We start from the raw sequence: 21253 nt of genomic DNA on the forward strand, positions 1-21253 counted from the left end.
GTCACTATTTACAGATGGCAGGATACTATACATAAAAAATCCTAAAGACACCACCAGAAAACTACTAGAGCTCATCAATGAATTCAGTAAAGTCACAGGATACAAAATTAATATACAAAAATCTGTTGCATTTCTATATACTAACAATGAACTACAAGAAAGAGAAATTAAGGAAACAATCCCATTTACCATCACATCAAAAAGAATAAAATACTGAGGAATAAACCTACCTAAGGAAGTAAGAGACCTGTACTTGGAAAATTATAAGACACTGATGGAAGAAACTGAAGACAACACAAAGAGATAGAAAGATATATTGTGTTCTTGGATTGCAAAAGTTAATACTGTTAAAATGACCACACCAGCAAAGGAAATCTACAGATTCAATGCAATCCCTATCAAAGTACCAATGGTATTTTCACAGAACTAGAAAAATTCTAAAATTGGTATGAAAACACAAAAGATCCCAAATAGCCAAAGCAATCTTGAGAGAGAAGAACAGAGCTGGAGGATTCACACTCCCTGACTTCAGAATATACTACAAGGCTACAGTAATCAAAACAGTATGGTACTGGCACAAAAACAGATGCATAGATCAATGGAATGGAATAGAGAGCCCAGAAATAAACACATACTCATGGTCAATTAATCTACAACAAAGGAAGAAAGAATATACATTGGAAAAAAGCCAGTCTCTTCAATAAGTGGTGCTGGGAAAATTGGACAGTTACACATAAAAGAATGAAATTAGAATTTTCTCTAACACCATATATGAAAATAAACTCAAAATGGATTAAAGATCTAAATGTAAAACTGGAAACCAGAAAACTTCTAGGAGAAAATGTAGGCAGAACACTCTTTGATATAAATTGTAGCAATATTTTTTTGGATCTATCTCCTAAAGCAAAGGAAATGAAAGCAAAAATAAATACATGTGACCTAATTAAACTTAAAAGCTTTTGCACAGCAAAGGAAACCATCGACAAAATGAAAAGACAACCTACTTGAATGGGAGAAAATATTTGCAAATGATATGACCAGTAAGGGGTTAATATCTGAAATATATGAACAGATCCTACAACTCAACATTAAAAAAAAAACAAAAAACCTGATTAAAAAATGGGCAGAAGACCTGAATAGACATTTCTCCAAAAAGGAAATACAGATGGCCAACAGGGACATGAAAAGATGCTCAACATGGCTAATCATCAGGGAAATGCAAGTCAAAACCACAATGAGATATCACCTCACACCTGTCAGAATGGCAATCATCGAAAAGAACACAAATAACAAATGTTGGCAAGGATGTGGAGAAAAGGGAACATTTGTACACTGTTGGTGGGAATGTAAATTGGTGCAGCAACCAATACTTGAAAACAGTATGGAGATTTCTCAAAAAACTAAAAATAGAACTACCATATGACCCAGCAATTCCACTCCTGGGCATATACCTGAAAAAAACAAAAGCACTGATTTGAAAAGATACATGTACCCCAACGTTCATAGCAGCATTATTTACAATTGCCAAGATATGGAAGCAACCTAAGTGTCCATCAACAGATGAACCAATTAAGAAAATATGCTATACATACACAGTAGAATACCATTCAGCCATAAAAAAGAATGAAATTTTGCCATTTGCAACAACACTGATGGACTTGGAGGGTATTTTGCTAAGTGAAATAAGTCAGACAGAGAAAGACTACTACTATATGATAATGCTTATATGTAGAATCTGAAAAATACAACAAACTAGTCAATATAACAAAAAAGAAACAGACTCACAGATATAGAGAACAAACTAGTGGTCACCACTGGGGAGAGGGGCAATCTAGGGGTAGGGAATTAAGAGGTAGAAACTATTACATATAAAATAAGCTGCAAGGATATATTGTACAATACACAGCCTGTAGCCAATATTTTATAATAACTATAAATGGAGTACAACCTTAAAAAAATTAATCCATAAACCATTACTGGATATGCAGATTTCATTGTTGCTTTGTAACAGTCTCCCCACTTCCAAGGGAGAAAAGGTTCAATTTGAAAATAAAAGCAATTATATTACTATCTTTCTTGAAGACTAACAGAATAATACAAATAGATAACAACAACAACAATAATAATAGGAAGTACTTTACATAGCACTTACTATCAGTCAGTCCCTGTTCTAGGTACCTAAATTGTATTATCTTATTTAATACTTACAAAAACCTTGTGAAGCAGTTCCAATTCTTATCAGCTTATTATAAATTAGAAACCTGAGGAACAGGAAGGTTAAATAATTTGTTCCTGGTCACAGAGTGGCTTCACAATTCCAGCTCTGAAGAACAATTGTACTATATTACTTCTCAACTTTGTATAGTCAATAGAATTATTTTTTAAAAAGAAAGAAAGAGAAGGAGGAAGGAGATAGAAAGTCGGAGGATGAATTGGGAAAATTATTAAATTTAATCAATAAATGAAAATAGGGTTTTAATAATGAGGTATTAAAAACCTTATATTCCTTCAAGAAGACAAAACCTACAAGAATTCTATTACCCAAAGTAAATTGTTCTGAAGACAAACAATGCTCAACGAGTACCTGTAGCCATCATCTCTGATGCACTTCCTCCTGCCCCTATTCTCTCTTCTTCTAACAATAGCTCTGACTTCAAGTGGAGAGAAAACCACCTCCACTTCCAGTCCACGTGATCTGGCTTAAGCCAATCAGTACATCTCTTTCTCTGGCCACAGTGATTGGTTCAGAAATGAGCACATGATCCAAGCCTGTCCAATCAGAGTGCATCTCAGGAGTTCTTCTGAGAATTCTGGGAGAAAGACTCATTTATTTCTGTGGGATTCAAACCAGGAAGGAAACCCCCTGGCTGCCATATTGCAATTCTTTGGGGCCGAAGAATAGAGCCAATAGCAAAGAAGCAGAACCAAAAACTGGAAAGAGTTTGTCTAGTTCATCATGGTTTATCAAATCAGTTCATCTTGATACTGTTTGAGCCATGGATAAATAGTACTTAACACTATCTATGAAATGTTCAATCATGTAAACGAATTAATTCACTTTCTTCCAAGGTCATTTAAATTGAGTTCTTCTGAAATTTATATCTGAAAGAATCCTGATATAGATATTGGTACCAGGAAGTCACATGAGTGTGGGAATTAAAAGTGACAGACCCTGAAAGGTGGAATTAGCTGAGTGGACAAAAGGAGGGAGGGCTGTTAGGAGCCCTCTATTGTAGCCTAGGAAGTTGGCAGTCTTTGCTATCCAGCTGTAAAATAGCTGATTAAACTCTCACCTCTTTCTTTTTTTTTTTTTTTAAGAGCCTGGAGTGTTAAATGTAGTGTTGGCAGCATCTTCAGAAAACACCACCTGCCACCCTCTACAAGAGTAACCTGCTTTTTTTTTTTTTTAAGGTACATTCTGGATCATTTTAATTAATTTATTTATTTTTGCTGTGTTGGGTCTTCGTTTCTGTGCGAGGGCTTTCTCTAGTTGTGGCAAGCGGGGGCCACTCTTCATCGCGGTGTGCGGGCCTCTCACTATCGTGGCCTCTCTTGTTGTGGAGCACAGGCTCCAGACGCGCAGGCTCAGTAGTTGTGGCTCACGGGCCTAGTTGCTCCGCGGCATGTGGGATCCTCCCAGACCAGGGCTCAAACCTGTGTCCCCTGCATTAGCAGGCAGATTCTCAACCACTGCGCCACCAGGGAAACCCAGAACTCTCACCTCTTTTAACAGTGGTCTCGAACTATTACTTACGGAGATGGAAGAACTAGGGAACTTGGTAGGAAAATTTTAGAATATTGGAGTGTGTTGATCTTTTTAGACCTGTAGGGGGTCCTAAGGAAAAGAGACTACTGTCTGCTGAAACTAGCTTTCAGAAAGTAGGGAGGGAAGAGACCCTGTGTTGATAAGAAAGGTCTTTTTACCTTACAGCCTACAATTCAAGAAGGTTGAGAATCCAGTTATCTGGAGACTTGTAGGTTTGGGAAAGCCAAATTTCACAATTGATTCTAAAGTTAGAGCAACAGAAGGCACGTTGGTGGGAAACAAAATGGACAATAAGCCCAGTACTAGAAGGTACCCTGATAGTCCGGAACTAGGAGGTATCCTGCAAGCACCTGCTCTGCTCCCTGCCAAAGGAAAAGGTCTTCCTAGTTACGCAATTGCAGTTGGATGCAGTCTGGGCCAAAGAGCAGGTCAGCACTTCTGGCTGTAGACTTTTACAGCTAAAGGAATGGATTATCAGTCACGTAAAAGCCACATCATTCCTCCTGGTCTCAATATATCCTGGCCCTTAACACATTCAACTCCAGAAAACTTCATCCCTATTTCTTTTTACTACACAGACCTCCTGAAGACAATGTTCCACAAATATCTGTAGCTATCATTTGTCATTTCCCTCCTCCAGTGTCTGTTCCTTCTTATTCCAATAACATCTATGACTTTAAGGTGGCATTCTCTTCCCTCTTAAACCTTGAGATACAACATCCCACTCACTGACTTCAACCTGCAACCCTAATTTTTCCCCTTAATCCTGGTACACATTTTCTCTAATTTCAGAAAAACCCCAGTGCCCTTGTTTCCCCATTTCCTTTCAATTTTCAGTCAACATCATCTTTTGTCTTGTCTTTTTTTCTGGGCCCAATCTCAGATTATATTTTCCTGTTTCCTTTGCAGTTAGGTGAGGCCACGACTGAGTTCTGGTCAATGGAATGGAAATGGAAAAGATGTGTGCCACTTCCAGGCCGGTCCTTACAAACCTCCCTCACTCAGCCTTCTTTTGTTTTCTTTATTTTTTATATCTTTATTGGAGTATAATTGCTTTACAATGCTGTGTTAGTTTCTGCTGTACAACAAAGTGAATCAGCTATACGTATACACATATCCCCATATCACCTGCCTCTTGAGCCTCCTTCCCCCCCCTCCCCATCCCATCCCTCTAGGTGGTCACAAAGCATCGAGCTGATCTCCCTGTGCTATGCGGCTGCTTCCCACTAGCCATCCATTTTACATTTGTTAGTGTATATATGTCAGTGCTACTCTCTCACTTCATCCCAGCTTCCCCTTCCTCTCCCTGTGATGCTCAACACCACTAATAATCAGAGAAATGCAAATCAAAACCACAATGAGGTATCACCTCACACTGGTCAGAATGGTCATCATCAAAAAATCTATAAACAATAAATGCTGGAGAGGGTGTGGAGAAAAGGGAACCCTTCTGCATTGTTGGTGGGAATGTAAATTGATACAGCTACTATGGAGAACAGTATGGAGGTTCCTTAAAAGACTGAAAATAGAACTACCATATGACCCAGCAGTCCCACTCCTGGGCATATACCCTGAGAAAACCATAATTCAAAAAGACACTCAGCCTTCGTTCCTTCTCATCTTTTGGAAGAATGAAGAGAATTCGAAAGTCCGTGACTGACCACGTGAAGCAGGGTTGCCTCACCCCAGCCCCATCTAGATGACTTGATTGAATTGCCATAGCAGGGTGAATTAAATTGTTATTATATTAAGCTATTGAAATTCTGGGATTGTTACTTGGTTAACCTCTCCTGACTAATGTCATGACTAGTACACTAATCAGAACCATTCATATCAATCCTTTATTTCAAACTGTCTTTCTTCAAAACTTTAACTCATCTGCTCTTTTGACCTTACATGCTGCTTCCCTAGAAAAACTTCAGCTCAGGGTATTAATTCCATTGCCTGCTTTCTTAGATTTGCTCTACCCTCCAGCTGTGGAGTAGAAAAGCAGTTCACAAGACCAAGAGGACTGGTACTACCTCGGTGGTCCAAACAATGTGCAGGACCTTCTACCAGTCCACCCATCTGACAACTTCCCCAGTGCTTCTTGAGCTCTTGGAAATATCTAATACTACTTGACCATTCCCTCTTTGAAACAGTCTCTTGCCTGAGCTCTCATTCTACTACTCTCCAAGTTTTCCTACTTCTCTTATCACGTCTTAGACTCCTTTTCAGTTCCTCGTTCTGTCCCAACTCTTCTTTCTCTTTTATCCTTTAAATCCCACATTTCCTTCTATGCTTTCATCTTCTGGAGGTGATCTCATCTACTCCCATGGCTTCAACTACGATGTACACATTGAGAACTGTAAAACTTATATCTCCAGTCTAGATGAGTCTTGAACCTCAAACTCTACTGACATCTCCAATAGGCACAAAAAATATATCTGAAACTGAAATCACCACTTCTTCTCCCACCTCCACTGAAATCTGCTCCTCCTTCATCTGTACTCCCTTTGTCAGTAGACCTCCCTAGCCATAGCCTGGGAGAATGACTTAACACCCCCCACCCAACTCCACAACTATTTATAACTCTTTCCATCCCCTAAACATATTTTTGAACCTGTCCTTCTCTTAGATACCTCCTGCTATTGACATTTGTATTTTCTTACCTGAATTATTTCAGAAATATCTTCATCAGTTTCCATATATCTAGTTTTATTCTTCCAAATCATTTCATATGGCTAATACACCGATCTTTCCAACATATAAATCAGATGATACCCCTTCCCTACTGGAAATCTTTCACTGGTTCCCTATTTTTGGAATAAATGGTTCTCTGTCTCTTCTGAAGTCTAGGCACTTTCATCCAACTTCCCACTGGATATTTTTACTCCAATCTTCCACAGTGACTATATTCAACATATCTACCCTTCCTCACTATGTTCCTTTCTCCATGAAGAGCACCACCATCTCATCTGTGCCTAAATCAGGTGTCCACACTGCATTGCTGACAATCCCCAGTGCTCTCCTCAACATCTAATTCATCACAATCCTTTAGATTCTTTCTACTTAATATCTCCTGAATTCATCAGCTTCTCCTCAAATCTAGTACAGAGAACTTAGCTAACCCAAATAATCATAATCTTTTGTGTGCAACAGCCTCTTAACTGTTAGGAGGCTAGACTCCTAGACTAGACTCCTAACTAGTCTACTTTTTCTAATCTCGTCCTCCCTTCAAAATCTTTCTCCACACTATAGGCAAAATGATCTTTCTAAAGTATTATTATGATTGCACTTAAAACCTTACAATGATACTCCACTACTTTCACCATCACACACACAAAAAAAATAGCTTTGGGACTTCCCTAGTGGCACAGTGGTTAAGAATCTGCCTGCCAATGCAGGGGACACAGGTTCGAGCCCTGGTCCAGGAAGATTCCACATGCCGCAGAGCAACTAAGCCCGTGTGCCACAACTACTGAGCCTGCGCTCTAGAGCCCGCAAGCTGCAACTACTGAGCCCACGTGTTGCAACTACTGAAGCCCACACACTCTAGGGCCCAAGTGCCACAATTACTGAGCCCACATGCTGCAACTACTGGAGCCCACGTGCCTAGAGTCTGTGCTCCACAACAAGAGAAGCCACTGCAATGAGAAGCTCATGCAGCACAACAAAGAGTAGCCCCCGCTCACCCCAACTAGAGAAAGCCCACGTGCAGCAACAAAGACCCAGCACAGCCAAAAAAATAAAAAAATAAAATTTAAAAGAAATAGCTTTAATGGAGCTTACTGTCCTAGTGAAAGAAAACAAAAAATAATAAATAAACAAGATAGATAATAATGACAAGATTTGGGGGAGGAAAGGTGACTTTAGATTCAACAGTCAGGGCCAGCCTCTTACTGAAGTGATGTTTCAATGAGGCCTGAAGTATCAGAAGGAGCTAACCTTGAAAAAGGGGACAGACTTCAACTACTTACCATAATCCCCACTGGGATGTGAGCTCCCTGACAGCAGGGCCCATGATTTATTCATCATTCTAACATCTATCACAGTTTTGACTCTCAAAAGTTTCAAATACACAAGGGATGAGTGAAGGGATGAATGAAGTTTACGTTGAAATTTCTGGGCAGTGCAACTTTAGGCTAATTGTGTGCTCACATTTTTTTCATACATTTGTTGACACCAGCATGTAGAACTGTTAAGCAGACAAATTTTTAGGCAGGTGAAAACAAATGGGGATTTAGACTTTAAGGAGGAATTTTTCTTTCTTCAAATTCTTCCAAAGTATTCAGAATAGATTCTGCACAGCCATCTCTTATAATCAGGAGTGCTAAGAGGATATCAGAATGAATGAAGCATTTGCTAGGATAGTGCAGAGTATCTTAGCCTCACCAACCATTAAAGCTGACATCAGTTAGCAGGCTAAGCTCCAAAGCTCCCTGTCTTTTGAGCTTCTTGATTTTTTAATACAAACCCAAATCAACCTCAGTTATTCAGATTCATAAAAAAAAGGGGTTTCAAGTCATTATGGTTCATTTCTGCTAAGCAGAAAAAAAACAATAAAGGATTCTTTAAAATATACTGTATAGTGTTTAATTATTGGATTTGGTTCTGAAAAATAAGATATTCAGGTTCATAACCTCTTACTTGCAAAGTGAAAGGTTAAAACAACAGCAACAACAGCAATAAATTTGGCAGCAAAACCTGACTTGATGTGAAAATATTTATGTCTTTCATTTAATCTACTTGGTGTGATTATCATTTGTTTCACTGCAGAAATACAATATGTTTAATTACAGGGTGCTGCCTCTGACCCCACAGGAATACTGGGTAATATATAATATATGCAATATTTTTCTAAAATCCAGAAAGTTCTGACCTTCAAGGCACATCTGGCCCCAGAGGTTTTGGATAAGGGATCTGTATTCTATTACAACACTCACCCCAATTCTATTATCTTGAGTTATAAAACTTCCATAATGTATGGGCTTTGAAGTACTCAGTGAAAGGAAAGGCACAGAAACACAATTAGCATGATTTTAGCATTTGGAGGCAATATAATTAAAAACTGCTCTGAGTTTCCATCCAGATCTGATTTAAAGTATGCATTTATGCCACTATACTATTGCTTTTCCAATAAGTATAAACTTCTATGAGCTAGAATTCTGACCATGAGGAAAGTTTTATAGGTAAATCCATTACACCACACCCAGGCTTAATCTAGCCATTGTAATCTACAGAATAATTGCCATAGCTTCTAATTTTCCCAAATGTTTCACTGTTCTCATTTAATAACTTTTATAACTTTCTTATACTCCATATTTTTTTTCTCCCCAAAGTTCCAAGAAGCAGCACCTACCTACCTACCGTCTACTCTTTATAGGGCACGTATCTAGTACCCAGCTGCAAACCTCATGGTGTAGGTTATTTCTGATTCTCACAATCACCAGGCAGAGATATTTTCTATTCTTCCCATCACACAATTGGGCAAACTCAGGTTCAATTTGTCCAAGGCCACATTGCTACTATGTGACAGAGGAGAATTTGAACCCAGGAATATCTCGCTCCAAAGTTTGTTTCTGCCAAAGCATCATGAAGAAAATAACTGACCCATCTTCCGATCTCATTCTCAAGTTGTGCATAGCTGGAAGAAAGATTTTAGGGCTGCCTTGCCCATGGTAGAAATGAGTATAATTTCTTTTTTCTTTTAATGCTAGTAATTTGACAATATCTTTATACTTCCATTAAGTGAAGATATAGCATCTGGTTTTAAAAGCTTCAACTCTAAAGCCATATAAAATGTGAATCAGTGTAATTTTACTTTTTGTTTTATTATTTTTTAAAAAATAAATACAAATAATTGCTATTGGGTAGTATCAACAGATATATCAAAATCAGTTGTTTAATATTCACCCACCTGTTAGAAGTGTCACCTACATTTATTGGAAATATTATCATAGAAGGGGAAATGAAAGGCTTACACCTTATAACAACATAGCATAAGAGGACAGATATGAAGGTCATTAATGATTTTAATTATTTTAAGGCCCATTAAAATTAGAGAAATATCAAAGCACCCACAGTGTTAAACATTTATTATTACAGCATTTTAGAATTTACTAGTTCATACCTTTCAATCACAGCAAGTTATTAGCAGTGAAGGGATGAACCCTCTTAAGAGGATTTTTATTTCAATGATAGGGTGTTATGGACAAGACAATCTAAGTTTAAAAAAATTAGTAGCAAGCGCTAGTTGAGTTAATCAGTTAAAGACAAACTGTGCCCTTGGGATGCTAAATGAAAAAGCAACAGTAAAGCTTACAGAACTTAGCTCGTACAATTTGCCTTGAAGGCGGAAGATTGGTTCCCTGAAATAGCAAAGAATTATATGCTTTAGTTCAGAAAAAAAGTTTTCAAAATAAAGTCTATTATTACCTCTTCTCCTTTCAAAACAATGGAAAAAATTTTAGAGCAGAGGTTTCAATTTGTTCAACAATTGTACCTCTGAATTTTAAAAAAAACTATAAAACCATCATTGTTTTGACTTGAAAAGAAATAACAATGCAAATATTCATTATCACATAAAACATAAAAGAAACAGCAAACTGTCAGAGTTAATGCAATCTCTGCAGAGCGCTATTAGTCAGAGACAGCTGGCCAGCCCAAAACACAAAAACTTAAAAGATCAGATCTTCTTAGGAATTAACATCTTCATTAACCAACAAGATGTGGTGTGGCAGAGATTAAATCTTAAATCCCAAACTGCCTTCTTTAGAGCTGTCCCTTCACTGTTACCAAGCTGTGCAAATGTGTGAACTAGTCAGCAGCACCAGAAAGCTCATGCAACTACTCACCATATTTTAACCTTGAACTGACTCACAGAGTCAATGTTAAATCAAATTTAGGGGTAATGTAAGCAAGCAAAGCAGGACACAAGGAGTCAAATTTGAAAAGCAGAGCAAATAGCAGAAAAGTTATTTAAAATAAATCAATAGGGTTAACTGCATAAAACAGCAAAAAAAAAAAAAAAAAAAATGCAATTCACTCCAAAAACTTTAAAAGCAAAAACAAAACAAAAAGTTGCACTTCCAGCAAAACTTGCACATGATTAATTTGCATTTAAAAAAAGTCAATCAAGCAATTTAGTTCAAATTCTTTGGGACATGCATGCTCTAATTCTTTTAAACATTCCTACCTGATTTCCAATTGTGTTTTTCTTGTGAACCTGACTGCTCCTCTGCTGAGCACTGAGAAAAGCAAAGGAGAGAAGCACTGAAGAAAATCATAAGATTTTTTTCTGAGCAAGTAACAGATACTAAAATAAATACAGGCATTAAAAATATATCAACAACTGAGGCAGATCTAATATAAAAAATCCAGGTCAGTTTAATTCTGGAAGCAAAACCAACTCAATGGAACTTCTAGAACCAATTAGTAATCACAAATCAAAAATACACCACAGGAAGAAAACCTGTATTGCTGCATTAATAAGTCAAGGTTAAGGATTAGTGATATCCCACAGGTATATAAGATTGTACTGAAAATTGACAGCACTTTTTGAGTATATGCCATGTTCTAAGTGGTTTACAGATATTAGTGATTTTATTTTAATTTTAACCCTGTGAGGTAATATTCATTCATTTTACATATAGAGAGACTGAGTCACAGAGAAGCTGAGTGGCTTCCCCAAAATTACTCAGCTAACAAGTGCTGGTACTAGGTAGTCTAATTCCAGACCCCAAACTCATGATATCATCTAATCTCATTGCTTTGAATTCCACTATACTCTGACAACTCCCATAGTGCATCTTCAGCTTGGACCCATCTCATCAATTCTAGACTCAAATATGTTTTCAACAACTCAAAATTTCCACTTGGATGTCTAATGGGCATCTCAAACTTAATCTGTGAAAACTGAACTTGTGACATCCTCCCTAAATCCTGTTCCACCCACATTCTTCCCCTTTTTAATTAATGGCAATTCCATATTGCCAAGTGCTTAAGCCAAAGTCCTTGGTTCCCCTTTCTCTTCCACATCAAATCGTCAGAAAATGCTATTGACTCTACTCAAAATGTCTTTAAAATTCAACATCTTTTTATTCCATTGCCACTATCTTGTTCCAAGCCACCATTATCTCTCACTTGCACTGTTGTCATCACTTACTCTTTGGTCTCTTTGGTCTTACACGCTTGTCCCCCTAATGTCTATTCTCAACACAGAAGCCAGAGTGATCCTTTTAAAGGGGGGTTCCTGTCACTCTTCTGCTCAAAACCCTCTATTGCTATGCAATACAATTACACTCAGGGTAAAAGTCAAAATTCTTGCAATGGTCCACAAGGCCCTTAACCCCCACTCTCCACCTCTTTGACTCATCTCCTCCTATTCTCCACCTCTTTCATTCGAAAGGTCCAGCCATACTGATCTCCTTTTTTTTTTTTTGATCCCACCATGCACACTCCCACCTCAAAGCCTTTATGCCAGCTGCTCCATCAGCCTAGGCTCCCAACATCACCTCCTTCAAGTCTTTATTCCAATTTATCTTTACAGTGAGACCTACCACAACCACCCTATTCAAAATTGAATCCCTCCCTTCCTCCAGGATTCTCATCCCCTTTATACTGTTCTGCTTTTCTCTATGGCATTTTTCACCTTCAAACATACTATATAGTTGACTGATTTTTTTTGTGTTTATTATCTGCCTCCCTCCATTAGAATGAAAGCTCCTTGTGAGCAGGGGTTTTTGCCTGTTTCATTCACTGCTATAACCCCAGTGCGTAGAAACTACCTGGCACATAGTTGGCTTCAACAAATATCTGTTGAATGAGAAATCCAATGAGGCTGATACCATTATAACAGGAGCACAGAAGGGATAAGAGTCAGATATCACCCCAACAATTTAACCCCAGAAATCTCAGGATTAGGCAATATGTTACTCTATCTCTCAAAAGATTGAAGGCTTTCTTTTGGTGAGTCCATGAGTAAACATATATCAATATAAGAAAATACAACTCATTTTGGTTATTCTGAGAAGACTAGCAATACTGAACCCTCTGATTGTTTAGTTGTTTATAGAAGCTGTTTTAGAGATTAATGAAATAGTCTAAAACAGAGAAAAGATAGATTAAGGTTATCAATCAACTGTTTAAAGTAGTGGGATATTATAGCTCAGCAGCACATCAGAAATCAATGCCACACTTAGAACAGTTGCTCAAAATGGCAATCTTTTATAATCTCCCATGATGTATTTAAGGTGTTTCCCTTCAAACTCATAGAAAAACTATATACTACCTTCAACTGAGGATGGGGAAGAGGTGGGTGCTAAAAGGCCACACTGTATTTCATTAATAAAGATGTTTTGTGTCTCTTTCTTTTTCAATTTGCTAATTTCAGAGTTAGCTTTTCTTCTCTCCTCAGTTCTTATTATTTTTCTATTCTTTAGTTAAATGCTTAATTCCCTTAATTACTATGAAATTCATCTCTCTCCAACCTTTTCTCTGCATAATCCAAATCTACATTATTCAGGTTTTTGTGGTGAGGTTGTGAATGAGGTGAAGGTTGTGTCTGTGACCAGGGGTCTGATGAGCCCACACTGCCCTCTGGCTGCCCACCATGCCCTGATGCACAAAGTGTGCCTAAAGTACTACTCTTCCTGGGGCTTCAGATCCCATGTTTTCTTTCTCCAGGGTCCTCCAGGCTTTCCTCTCTTCTAGGAAGAAATGGGAAAACTACTATTATAATGTGATCATGCCTTCTTCATGGATATGACCATCTCTCTCAAGCATCATACTTGTGTTTTAGAGGTTTTTTTTTTTTTTTTTAAAAAAACAGGAACTATTTTAAAATAAATCACTGACTAGTAGTGGTAACTTAGAACTATGGCAGATTTACAGGTGTTTACTTTGAAGTAGGTGAACTACTGGGGACCCTCAAATTATGTATAGGTCCCCTAAAAATCATATAAGAGAAAAGAAACTGAATATAAAGCAAAAAACATAGAGATTGTTGATGACTCCTTGTGCTACCTTAGGCAAAGAGTATGACCTAAATAGACCTTAGTTTCTTGGCTTTCTTGGCTATAAAGTGTGTGTGTGTGTGTGCGTGTGTGTGTGTGTGTAGTCAGAGAGACAGAGACAAGTGCTGGGGGACTGTTTCTTAAGTTTCTTTTACATCTAAGATTCCTTGAGATGCAAAGTTACTCTAAGATGCTTGTGAAATCCACTAGGTGAAGAGATTTTCCACTGACATAGAATGTTCATCTACTAAATAATGCATATTTAGGATCTACCACTTATAAGAATATGCAGGGAAAAAATAGATTTATTTTATAAGCCAATCTCAAATATTAGTGTTAGAACAAATACTAAATTACCTTTACTTTTCACCTAAAAAATAATCTTTTTTGCAGCAACTGGCCCCATAAATCCAAAGATACTTCTGTTAATGATGTATTTAGGTACTTAAAGCTACTCCATAAGTAACATAATAAAAAATAATCTGCCTAGATAGAAAACATCCTTTATCATAATTCTTAGGAATGCAATGATAACTGGACTGAAAGTATTTCAAAATACTTATTTAAAAATGTGTTCACAGAAAACCATGTAAGGACTTGCAAGTTAATTTGAGTCTCTGGAGGTATTCTTGGTAGTAGGTCCTTAACTGGTTATATCTGCAATATTGTAAAACACACCTATATATAATGTTTTAATTTGACATAAGTCAAAACTTTTAGGGCACCAACTATCTGAAAGGAACTCTGTGGAACATATAAACATAAATAAGATATGGTCCTTGTAAAAAGAGCCTACAATTTATCTAGTGTGGGTAGTGACACACATACACAAAACACAAATAACTAAGGAATAAGCTCTAAAAGAATAAATATGTGAGGCTGTAATAGAAAGCCAAAAAAAGTGCTTCTGTTTCAAATGTGGGATATAATTAACCCCATATCTTATTATCTGTGTGTACGTTATTAATCATATAAAATTCCTACTACACACAAGTCACTGCTGAAGAGTTCGCCAGAACATTAAAACACATAAAACCAAATTAGGTTAATTAGTTTAATGCTCTGAAACATAATGATTTTGAAATTATATAACAAAAGGTTTAACTTTTTATAAAAATAAGAGCACATTGAAAGACATTCAAAGAAAAATAATCCATGTTACCTCTTAGCTCAAAAAAATTTTTGCATATTTGTGTCTATCCATGTCCATGTGCATATGCAATAAGACTATAATGACAGGGCTTCCCTGGTGGCGCAGTGGTTGAGAGTCCGCCTGCCGATGCAGGGGACACGGGTTCGTGCCCCCGTCTGGGAAGATCCCACATGCCGCGGAGCGGCTGGGCCCGTGAGCCATGGCCGCTGAGCCTGCGCGTCCGGAGCCTGTGCTCCGCAACGGGAGAGGCCATAACAGTGAGAAGCCCGCGTACCACAAAAAAAAAAAAAAAAAAAAAAAGACTATAATGATGTGCCAAGGGGTATGTGTGACCATTTATCAGATAAATCCTGTACATAGTAATTGCTCTGAATGTTTAGAGAAAAGAAAGATCATTTTGGTCTGATTTGATCTGAGATTTTCATAGAAAACTTGAAGAAAAGTAAAATTTTAATAGAGGAAGAAAATCAACCGCATTCCAAGAGAATGGAGTAGTATAAGCAAAGCCAGGAGGTAGAAATCTGGGGCATGTAGGGAAGTTGTGGAAAGTAAAACAATTATGGGAAAAATTGTATGACCATAGACTCAGGTTTGTATTCAATAAATGACCTTAAAAGCCACCTAGTACAATAACTCTATGTTAGGGCCAATTATGGAGAATTTGGTCATTATACTGAAGGCAGCAGAAAGTATTCAAAGATTCTAAGCCAGAAAATGGCATGATCAAAGAAGTGTTTTATTAAATATTACCTCCCTGAAATAGTATCGACTCTGAACCAGGGAAGACAGGAAGCAGCCAGCCTTGACCCCCTCCCTCTGACTGTTGGAGTCCTGCCCAGCCTTCAAAATCAAAGCAAGTACCATTTCTGAATTATGCCTTCTCAGAAACCTCCAGTTATCTCTCCTTCCCATGAACTCCGCTAGCTCTTGGTCTGTGCCTGTATTCTATAAACAGGATTGTGTTATACGCAGGCCTCTAACTCCCCTCCAACAAGGTCTGCTGCTTGATGGCCAACGGTGTGTTGCATTAATCAGTATCTCTACCTCTCTCAGCACTGACATTACCTCGCAGTGTTTAGTTTCTTAAGAAATATTTATGGAATTGTATTTTGATACCAGGGTTATATACACCGGATTTTTAATGTTTATCTGCAATAGGAAATTTAAATAATTTGAAGAAGTGTGCCATAGACATGTGCTGCAGCAAGAGTATGTATGGTACATTTAGGAATCCAAAAGTGGCCAGTCTGGGTACAGCACAGAGTTAGGGGGTGGGATAGAGAGGAATAGTAACAATAGAATAGGCTGAAGAGGTAAGCAAAAGACAGATTCTACAGGGCCTTGGAAACCACACTAATGAGTTTACACTTTATTCTGAAAGTAATAAGAATTCCAGAAGGAATGAGAAAGAACATGACAAGGGGCAAGGAGACCATTGTAGCAAACCACCCAAGAGAAGACTAACTTTAGTAATAACAATGATGATAGGAAGAAATAGAAAAAATTCCAAAAATATTATAGAGGTAGAATCATATGGACCTGTGAAAGATGGAAGGAGACAAAGGTGAGGGGAACAAGGAGTAAAGAATGACACTCAGGTTTCTGGTTTGAGCAACTGGGAGTTACCACCCAGAGAGTGGGAACAATGGAGGAGGCATGAAATATAAAATCAGATGATGAGTTTAATTTGGGAATATTGGGTTGAGGCTTGCCTAGGATATACAAATAGAGATTCCCAGTTATGTAGCTGAATATGGTAACAGTTCAAGAAAAAGTTCTGGAATGGAGATCTAGATTTAGAGGCATCAGATAAAGCTGGTAACTGAAACCACTGTGGTGGGTAACACTATTGGACAGGGATAGTGCAGTGAGTGAGAAAAGAAAAGGGTCTACAGAAGAATAATGATAAAAAGCAGTTCTTAAGCCATGATCAGAGGATAAAGAGCTCCAAAATAAAAATGAGAAGTGGCTACAGCAGAAAAGAGGAAAGCCAGGAGACAATGGAGAGTTATTTCAGCAAAGGGATAGGATAGGTCTCTTCAACAAGGAGTGGTTAATGATGTCAAACAAAGGACTCAGAGTTGTCCATTGAATTAACTGTTCGTTCCTGGGCGAAAGCAGTCTCAGTAGAGTGATGTGGTAGAAACAAGACTATGGTGAACCAAAAAGTAAAAGAGAAGTGAGAAAGAAGAAAGAGGAGTACTGACTCTAAGTCAAACCAAAGAGGGCTCAAACAAATCAAGAAAATGGAGTCCCTCAGTGACGCAGATTCCACGGCAAACGTCAGAGTGTACCTCTCCCTCTACTACTATGTTTAGCTTGTAGAGGACACTTGAAATTAAAAGAAACGTCAGGGCTTCCCTGGTGGCGCAGTGGTTGAGGGTCCGCCTGCCAATGCAGGGGACACGGGTTCGTGCCCTGGTCCGGGAGGATCCCACATGCCGCGGGGAGGCTGGGCCTGTGAGCCGTGGCTGCTGGGCCTGCGCGTCCAGAGCCTGTGCTCCACGGCGGGAGAGGCCACAACGGTGAGAGGCCCACGTATTGAAAAAAAAAAAAAAAAAAAAAAAAAAGAAACGTCAGTTGGGCTATGATGGAGGAATTGCTAGAAAAATGGCAACATACAGACTAAGGCAGTGCAAGAGAAAAGTCTATCCTTTATACTGTAGTGACAGAGCATTTAAAAAGCTGACTGTATATTCCTGAGCCCTGGGGTTTGTTTAGAAGCAGCTAACAGAGTTACCTCTTTTTTCTCTTCTTGAAGCCACCACTGTAGGTTACCACCAAGTTGTCAATAAAGTATAGCCCACTAAAGGACCCAGAGCAATCAGCTGGATTCACCATATTCTAGAACTGTGCTGTCCAATACAGTCACTGGTACCCAGAAGTGGCTGTTTAAATTAAATTTTTAATTAATTAAAATTTAATTTTCATTTTTTCTGCTTTACTAGCCACATTTCAGCTACTCAATAGTCACATGTAGCTAGTGGCTACTGTATTGGACAGCATAGGTTATAAAATATTTCCATCATCTCAGAAAGTTCTATTAGACAGCACTGCTCTGGAGTAAAGAATCTCTTTTAGAATGTTCTTTTATATTACCCCAAGAAGATTATAAACAGTTGCTGAGAGCCCCAAGATTGCAACTTATCACATGTAGGCTTGGCTCCATCCAATCAGATTGAAGCCAAAGGAAGAAGAAAACTACATGATGTTGACTGCCCCTGCAGGATCTTTAGTGAAGTCTCAAGCTAAATATTATGCAAGAAAACCCTACAGAACTTGGGGACCTATAAAAGAAAGATGACTCATCTCCTAAGACTCATTTTAAGGATGAAGATAAAGTTCAAAACAACAGATTTGAGAATGAAAGAGAAAAGTAGAAGTCCACTTATTTTTAAAACAGTGCTTGAAACATTAGAATTTATAACTTATTTAAATAGATGATACTAACAATGTCCTTGCAAGTTGCTCAAATCTATATTTCTACCAGTCCCAGTAGGAAACCAAGCATTTAATTCCTAAATTGGCAAATAAGGATCTTGCTATAATCTAATACCTAAGTTTTAATTCTGCAAGAGAGAGAACATTCTCATGTAAGAATAGGAACTAGATACACCATTACAATGGAATATGATTATGTATTAGGGACACATAAAAAAAGAAAGTAAAAAAAAAAAGAACGTAAAGGTAAAGACCAAGATTGTTTTGGAATTTGGTGCCAAGGTTCACATATACTGCCTTTAGTAAAATGGTAACAGAGACATTCCAGAGGATCAGGAAAGAGATATAATGAATGCTACCACCCTTAGAATTTTCATGGTGCTCACATAACGAGAACTGAAATCTGCACACTATCATTTCAACTGTGAGAAAACAGGTGGGGAGACCTACTCAGCAAATTGATAAACAGACCTCGGTCCGCTGTTTGTGGCACAGAGATGTTATTCTAACGGTGTGTATCCGGAGCCCATGTTTCTTAAACCACCAGACTGCAAAAATCTTAGTAACTCAGAAGGCAAACTGTGCCCATGAAAATGGAGAAGAGCACAAGAATTTGAAAGTTCACTCCCCAAGGCATTCAGCTAACAAGCTTGCCTTTCTGTTCAGACAACAGGATTACTGAGAAAGAGAGGAAGTGAATGAAGAATAATTAATTGGAATAGCTCGCTTTCTTAAATAACAAAAACTAATTATGTTGTGTTAAGAAAAATAGAATGTTGGGGTTTTTTTTCACCAGGGAAGAATGACAAATTAAAATCCTTAAGTCATGAGGAAAGTTGACATTTCCTTCTGAAATACTAAACTTTTAGGTTCAGAAACTATATTACAATTGAAAAATCAAGCCTTCAGAAATTAAATTCCAAAGCAAGTCTACAGCAGCGCTTATTGGATACATTACACATGGTACATATTTTACGGTCCATGTTTAACAAATAACTGGGAGATGAAAAAAAAGTTTCACATATTCAACATGGCAGAATAAATTCTATAGCGAAAAGAAGAATTTTGAGTTGTTCTGAACACTACTCTGAGACATCACCTTCCATTAATCTAATTTTAGCAATTTGTTTTCCTTTCTTTTTGATAATTTTTAGAACAAAAAGTCATCCCAGTTGAAAAACAAACTACATGTGTAAAATACTCCATACATCACCATCCTATAAATCTGAGGGGTGGTCCTCCTATTTTGGTAAATCTGTAAAAATCTCATGAAACTAATGCTTATTTTCCTCAACTCTAGACTTTAATTTTCTATCTTCAGAACTTAAAAATACTTACATAATTGTCTTCAAATATGGCTTGACTTTTCTTCCTTGATGGAAACAGCATTCCTGCCAACCTCAAAATTTATAGCTACAACCATATTTTTTTAATTTTTAAAAGCACAAAAAATACCACAACTCCTCAAAGTGATTTTGAAATGAACATTTCTTCATCATCATAATTATCCCATGTCAAATTGAAATGCACTCCAACTCAGCATACAAACAGAAAGAACATTTACCTCTGAGTCTCAGTGCAAAATATTACATTTGGCGATAACATCAGCAACTAAAAAAGTCTTTCAGTGGCCATCATACTCCAGTCATTAAAAACATCATAAATGAAGTAAAATGGTACATCTCGTAGAATCAAGTTCCCCTGTGTGTGTGTGTGTGTGTGTGTATGAGTGTGTACATATGGTACTTTCTCACTTTTACAGACTGCACCACAATTTTCAAAAGCACTTTCACATAACTTCATTAATTTGATCTTCTGAAAATCCTGAAAAGTATACAAGACAGGGATTTTTTATTATTCCATTTGACAGAGCAATAAACTAAGATACAGAGAGACTAAGTGGCCAAAACCCAAACTTCATCAGTGGCAAACCCTGGAAAAAGAATTCAGACTGTTGACTCCCAGACCAGTCCTTCAAAAGAAAGTTTAGGTGTGCAGTTTAAATTAGATGAGAAACGTGCAAAGTTGCGGGGTTTCTAAAGCAGTTTGAACAATGATTCTTTTTAGTCCCCTAGCATCATAAAGGTTCACAATCTATCTCACTGCTGGAAAAATAGGACTGTCACCTGGATTACAGAGAGACTGTACCAAAAGGCTGTAATTGAAGTATTTTCATTTGCAAAATTATATGCCTTTGAAAACCTAGTCAACATAATACTTTAGTTCAACAGTTTCTGAGGTAGAAAATATTAAAATTTACTGGAGAACATAAACTCTGGACCATTTATCTTTAAAAATAAGTAAAAGGATAATCTAGGGGGAAAATGTTTCAAGCAGAGTATAGGTGTGAAATTTAAATTTAGTGCTGGTTAAAAAACATGTTCAAAACTTGAATCTTTCCAAAATGATTATGATTTTTTTCTGTTTCCTCCTTGAATCAGGATACCATAACAGGACAGTGCTGCAATATCCTTTTCACTTTTAAGTTATGGTGTCAAGTTTATATCTGCATCTGCTACATTTTTATAAAAATCGAACTGGCATTTGTAACCAATAAAAGTCAACATGAAAGGCAGTATTCCTGGTTATTTCAAATGACTCAAGGATTTCTTTTTCTCTTAAATTCCTCAAAGAGGCAAGTGAAGTAAATGGAGAATGCATCAGTTTAAATTTTTACCTGCATTTCTCTATACTTTTCAATTATTAGGCAAGCTCCTAAAAGACAATTTTTTTCCTTTTCTTTTTCTTTCCCCCATAGCAACTAGAGCAGAGCTCAGAACAGGCCACAAGGATTTCACTGACTACACAGAAAACCAGGTAGAAATTCTCAGGTCCACTCTTCCAGGCCTAGAGACAAGAAGACACATCAGAGTCTAGGTTTCTTGCCACTGGTGATTT

The 21253-nt window shown here is 37.6% G+C and overlaps 1 protein-coding gene across 10 annotated transcripts in view; it reads right to left on the reverse strand.

The window, feature by feature from the left end:
* The window catches only part of DNM3 (dynamin 3), a 591572-nt gene that overhangs the window by 323455 nt on the left and 246864 nt on the right, over nucleotides 1-21253 (reverse strand). For 7 of the 10 annotated variants that reach the window (XR_014293318.1, XR_014293319.1, XM_082612948.1 and 4 more), the window contains exons 13-14: nucleotides 10944-10995; nucleotides 10087-10116 (exon numbers count right to left, since the gene is read on the reverse strand). Coding sequence is in view for 7 of the 10 variants with exons in the window: in XM_082612948.1 (XP_082469074.1) it covers nucleotides 10087-10116; nucleotides 10944-10995 (82 nt within the window). In the remaining 3 variants the exon portion in view is untranslated. The remainder of the gene's footprint in view (nucleotides 1-10086; nucleotides 10117-10943; nucleotides 10996-21253) is intronic. The other 3 variants (XR_014293317.1, XM_082612946.1, XM_082612952.1) reach the window with 1 other exon arrangement.

The sequence above is a fragment of the Mesoplodon mirus genome (genome assembly GCF_964341445.2).
Source record: "Mesoplodon mirus genome assembly, chromosome: 3".
NCBI lineage: Eukaryota > Metazoa > Chordata > Mammalia > Artiodactyla > Ziphiidae > Mesoplodon > Mesoplodon mirus.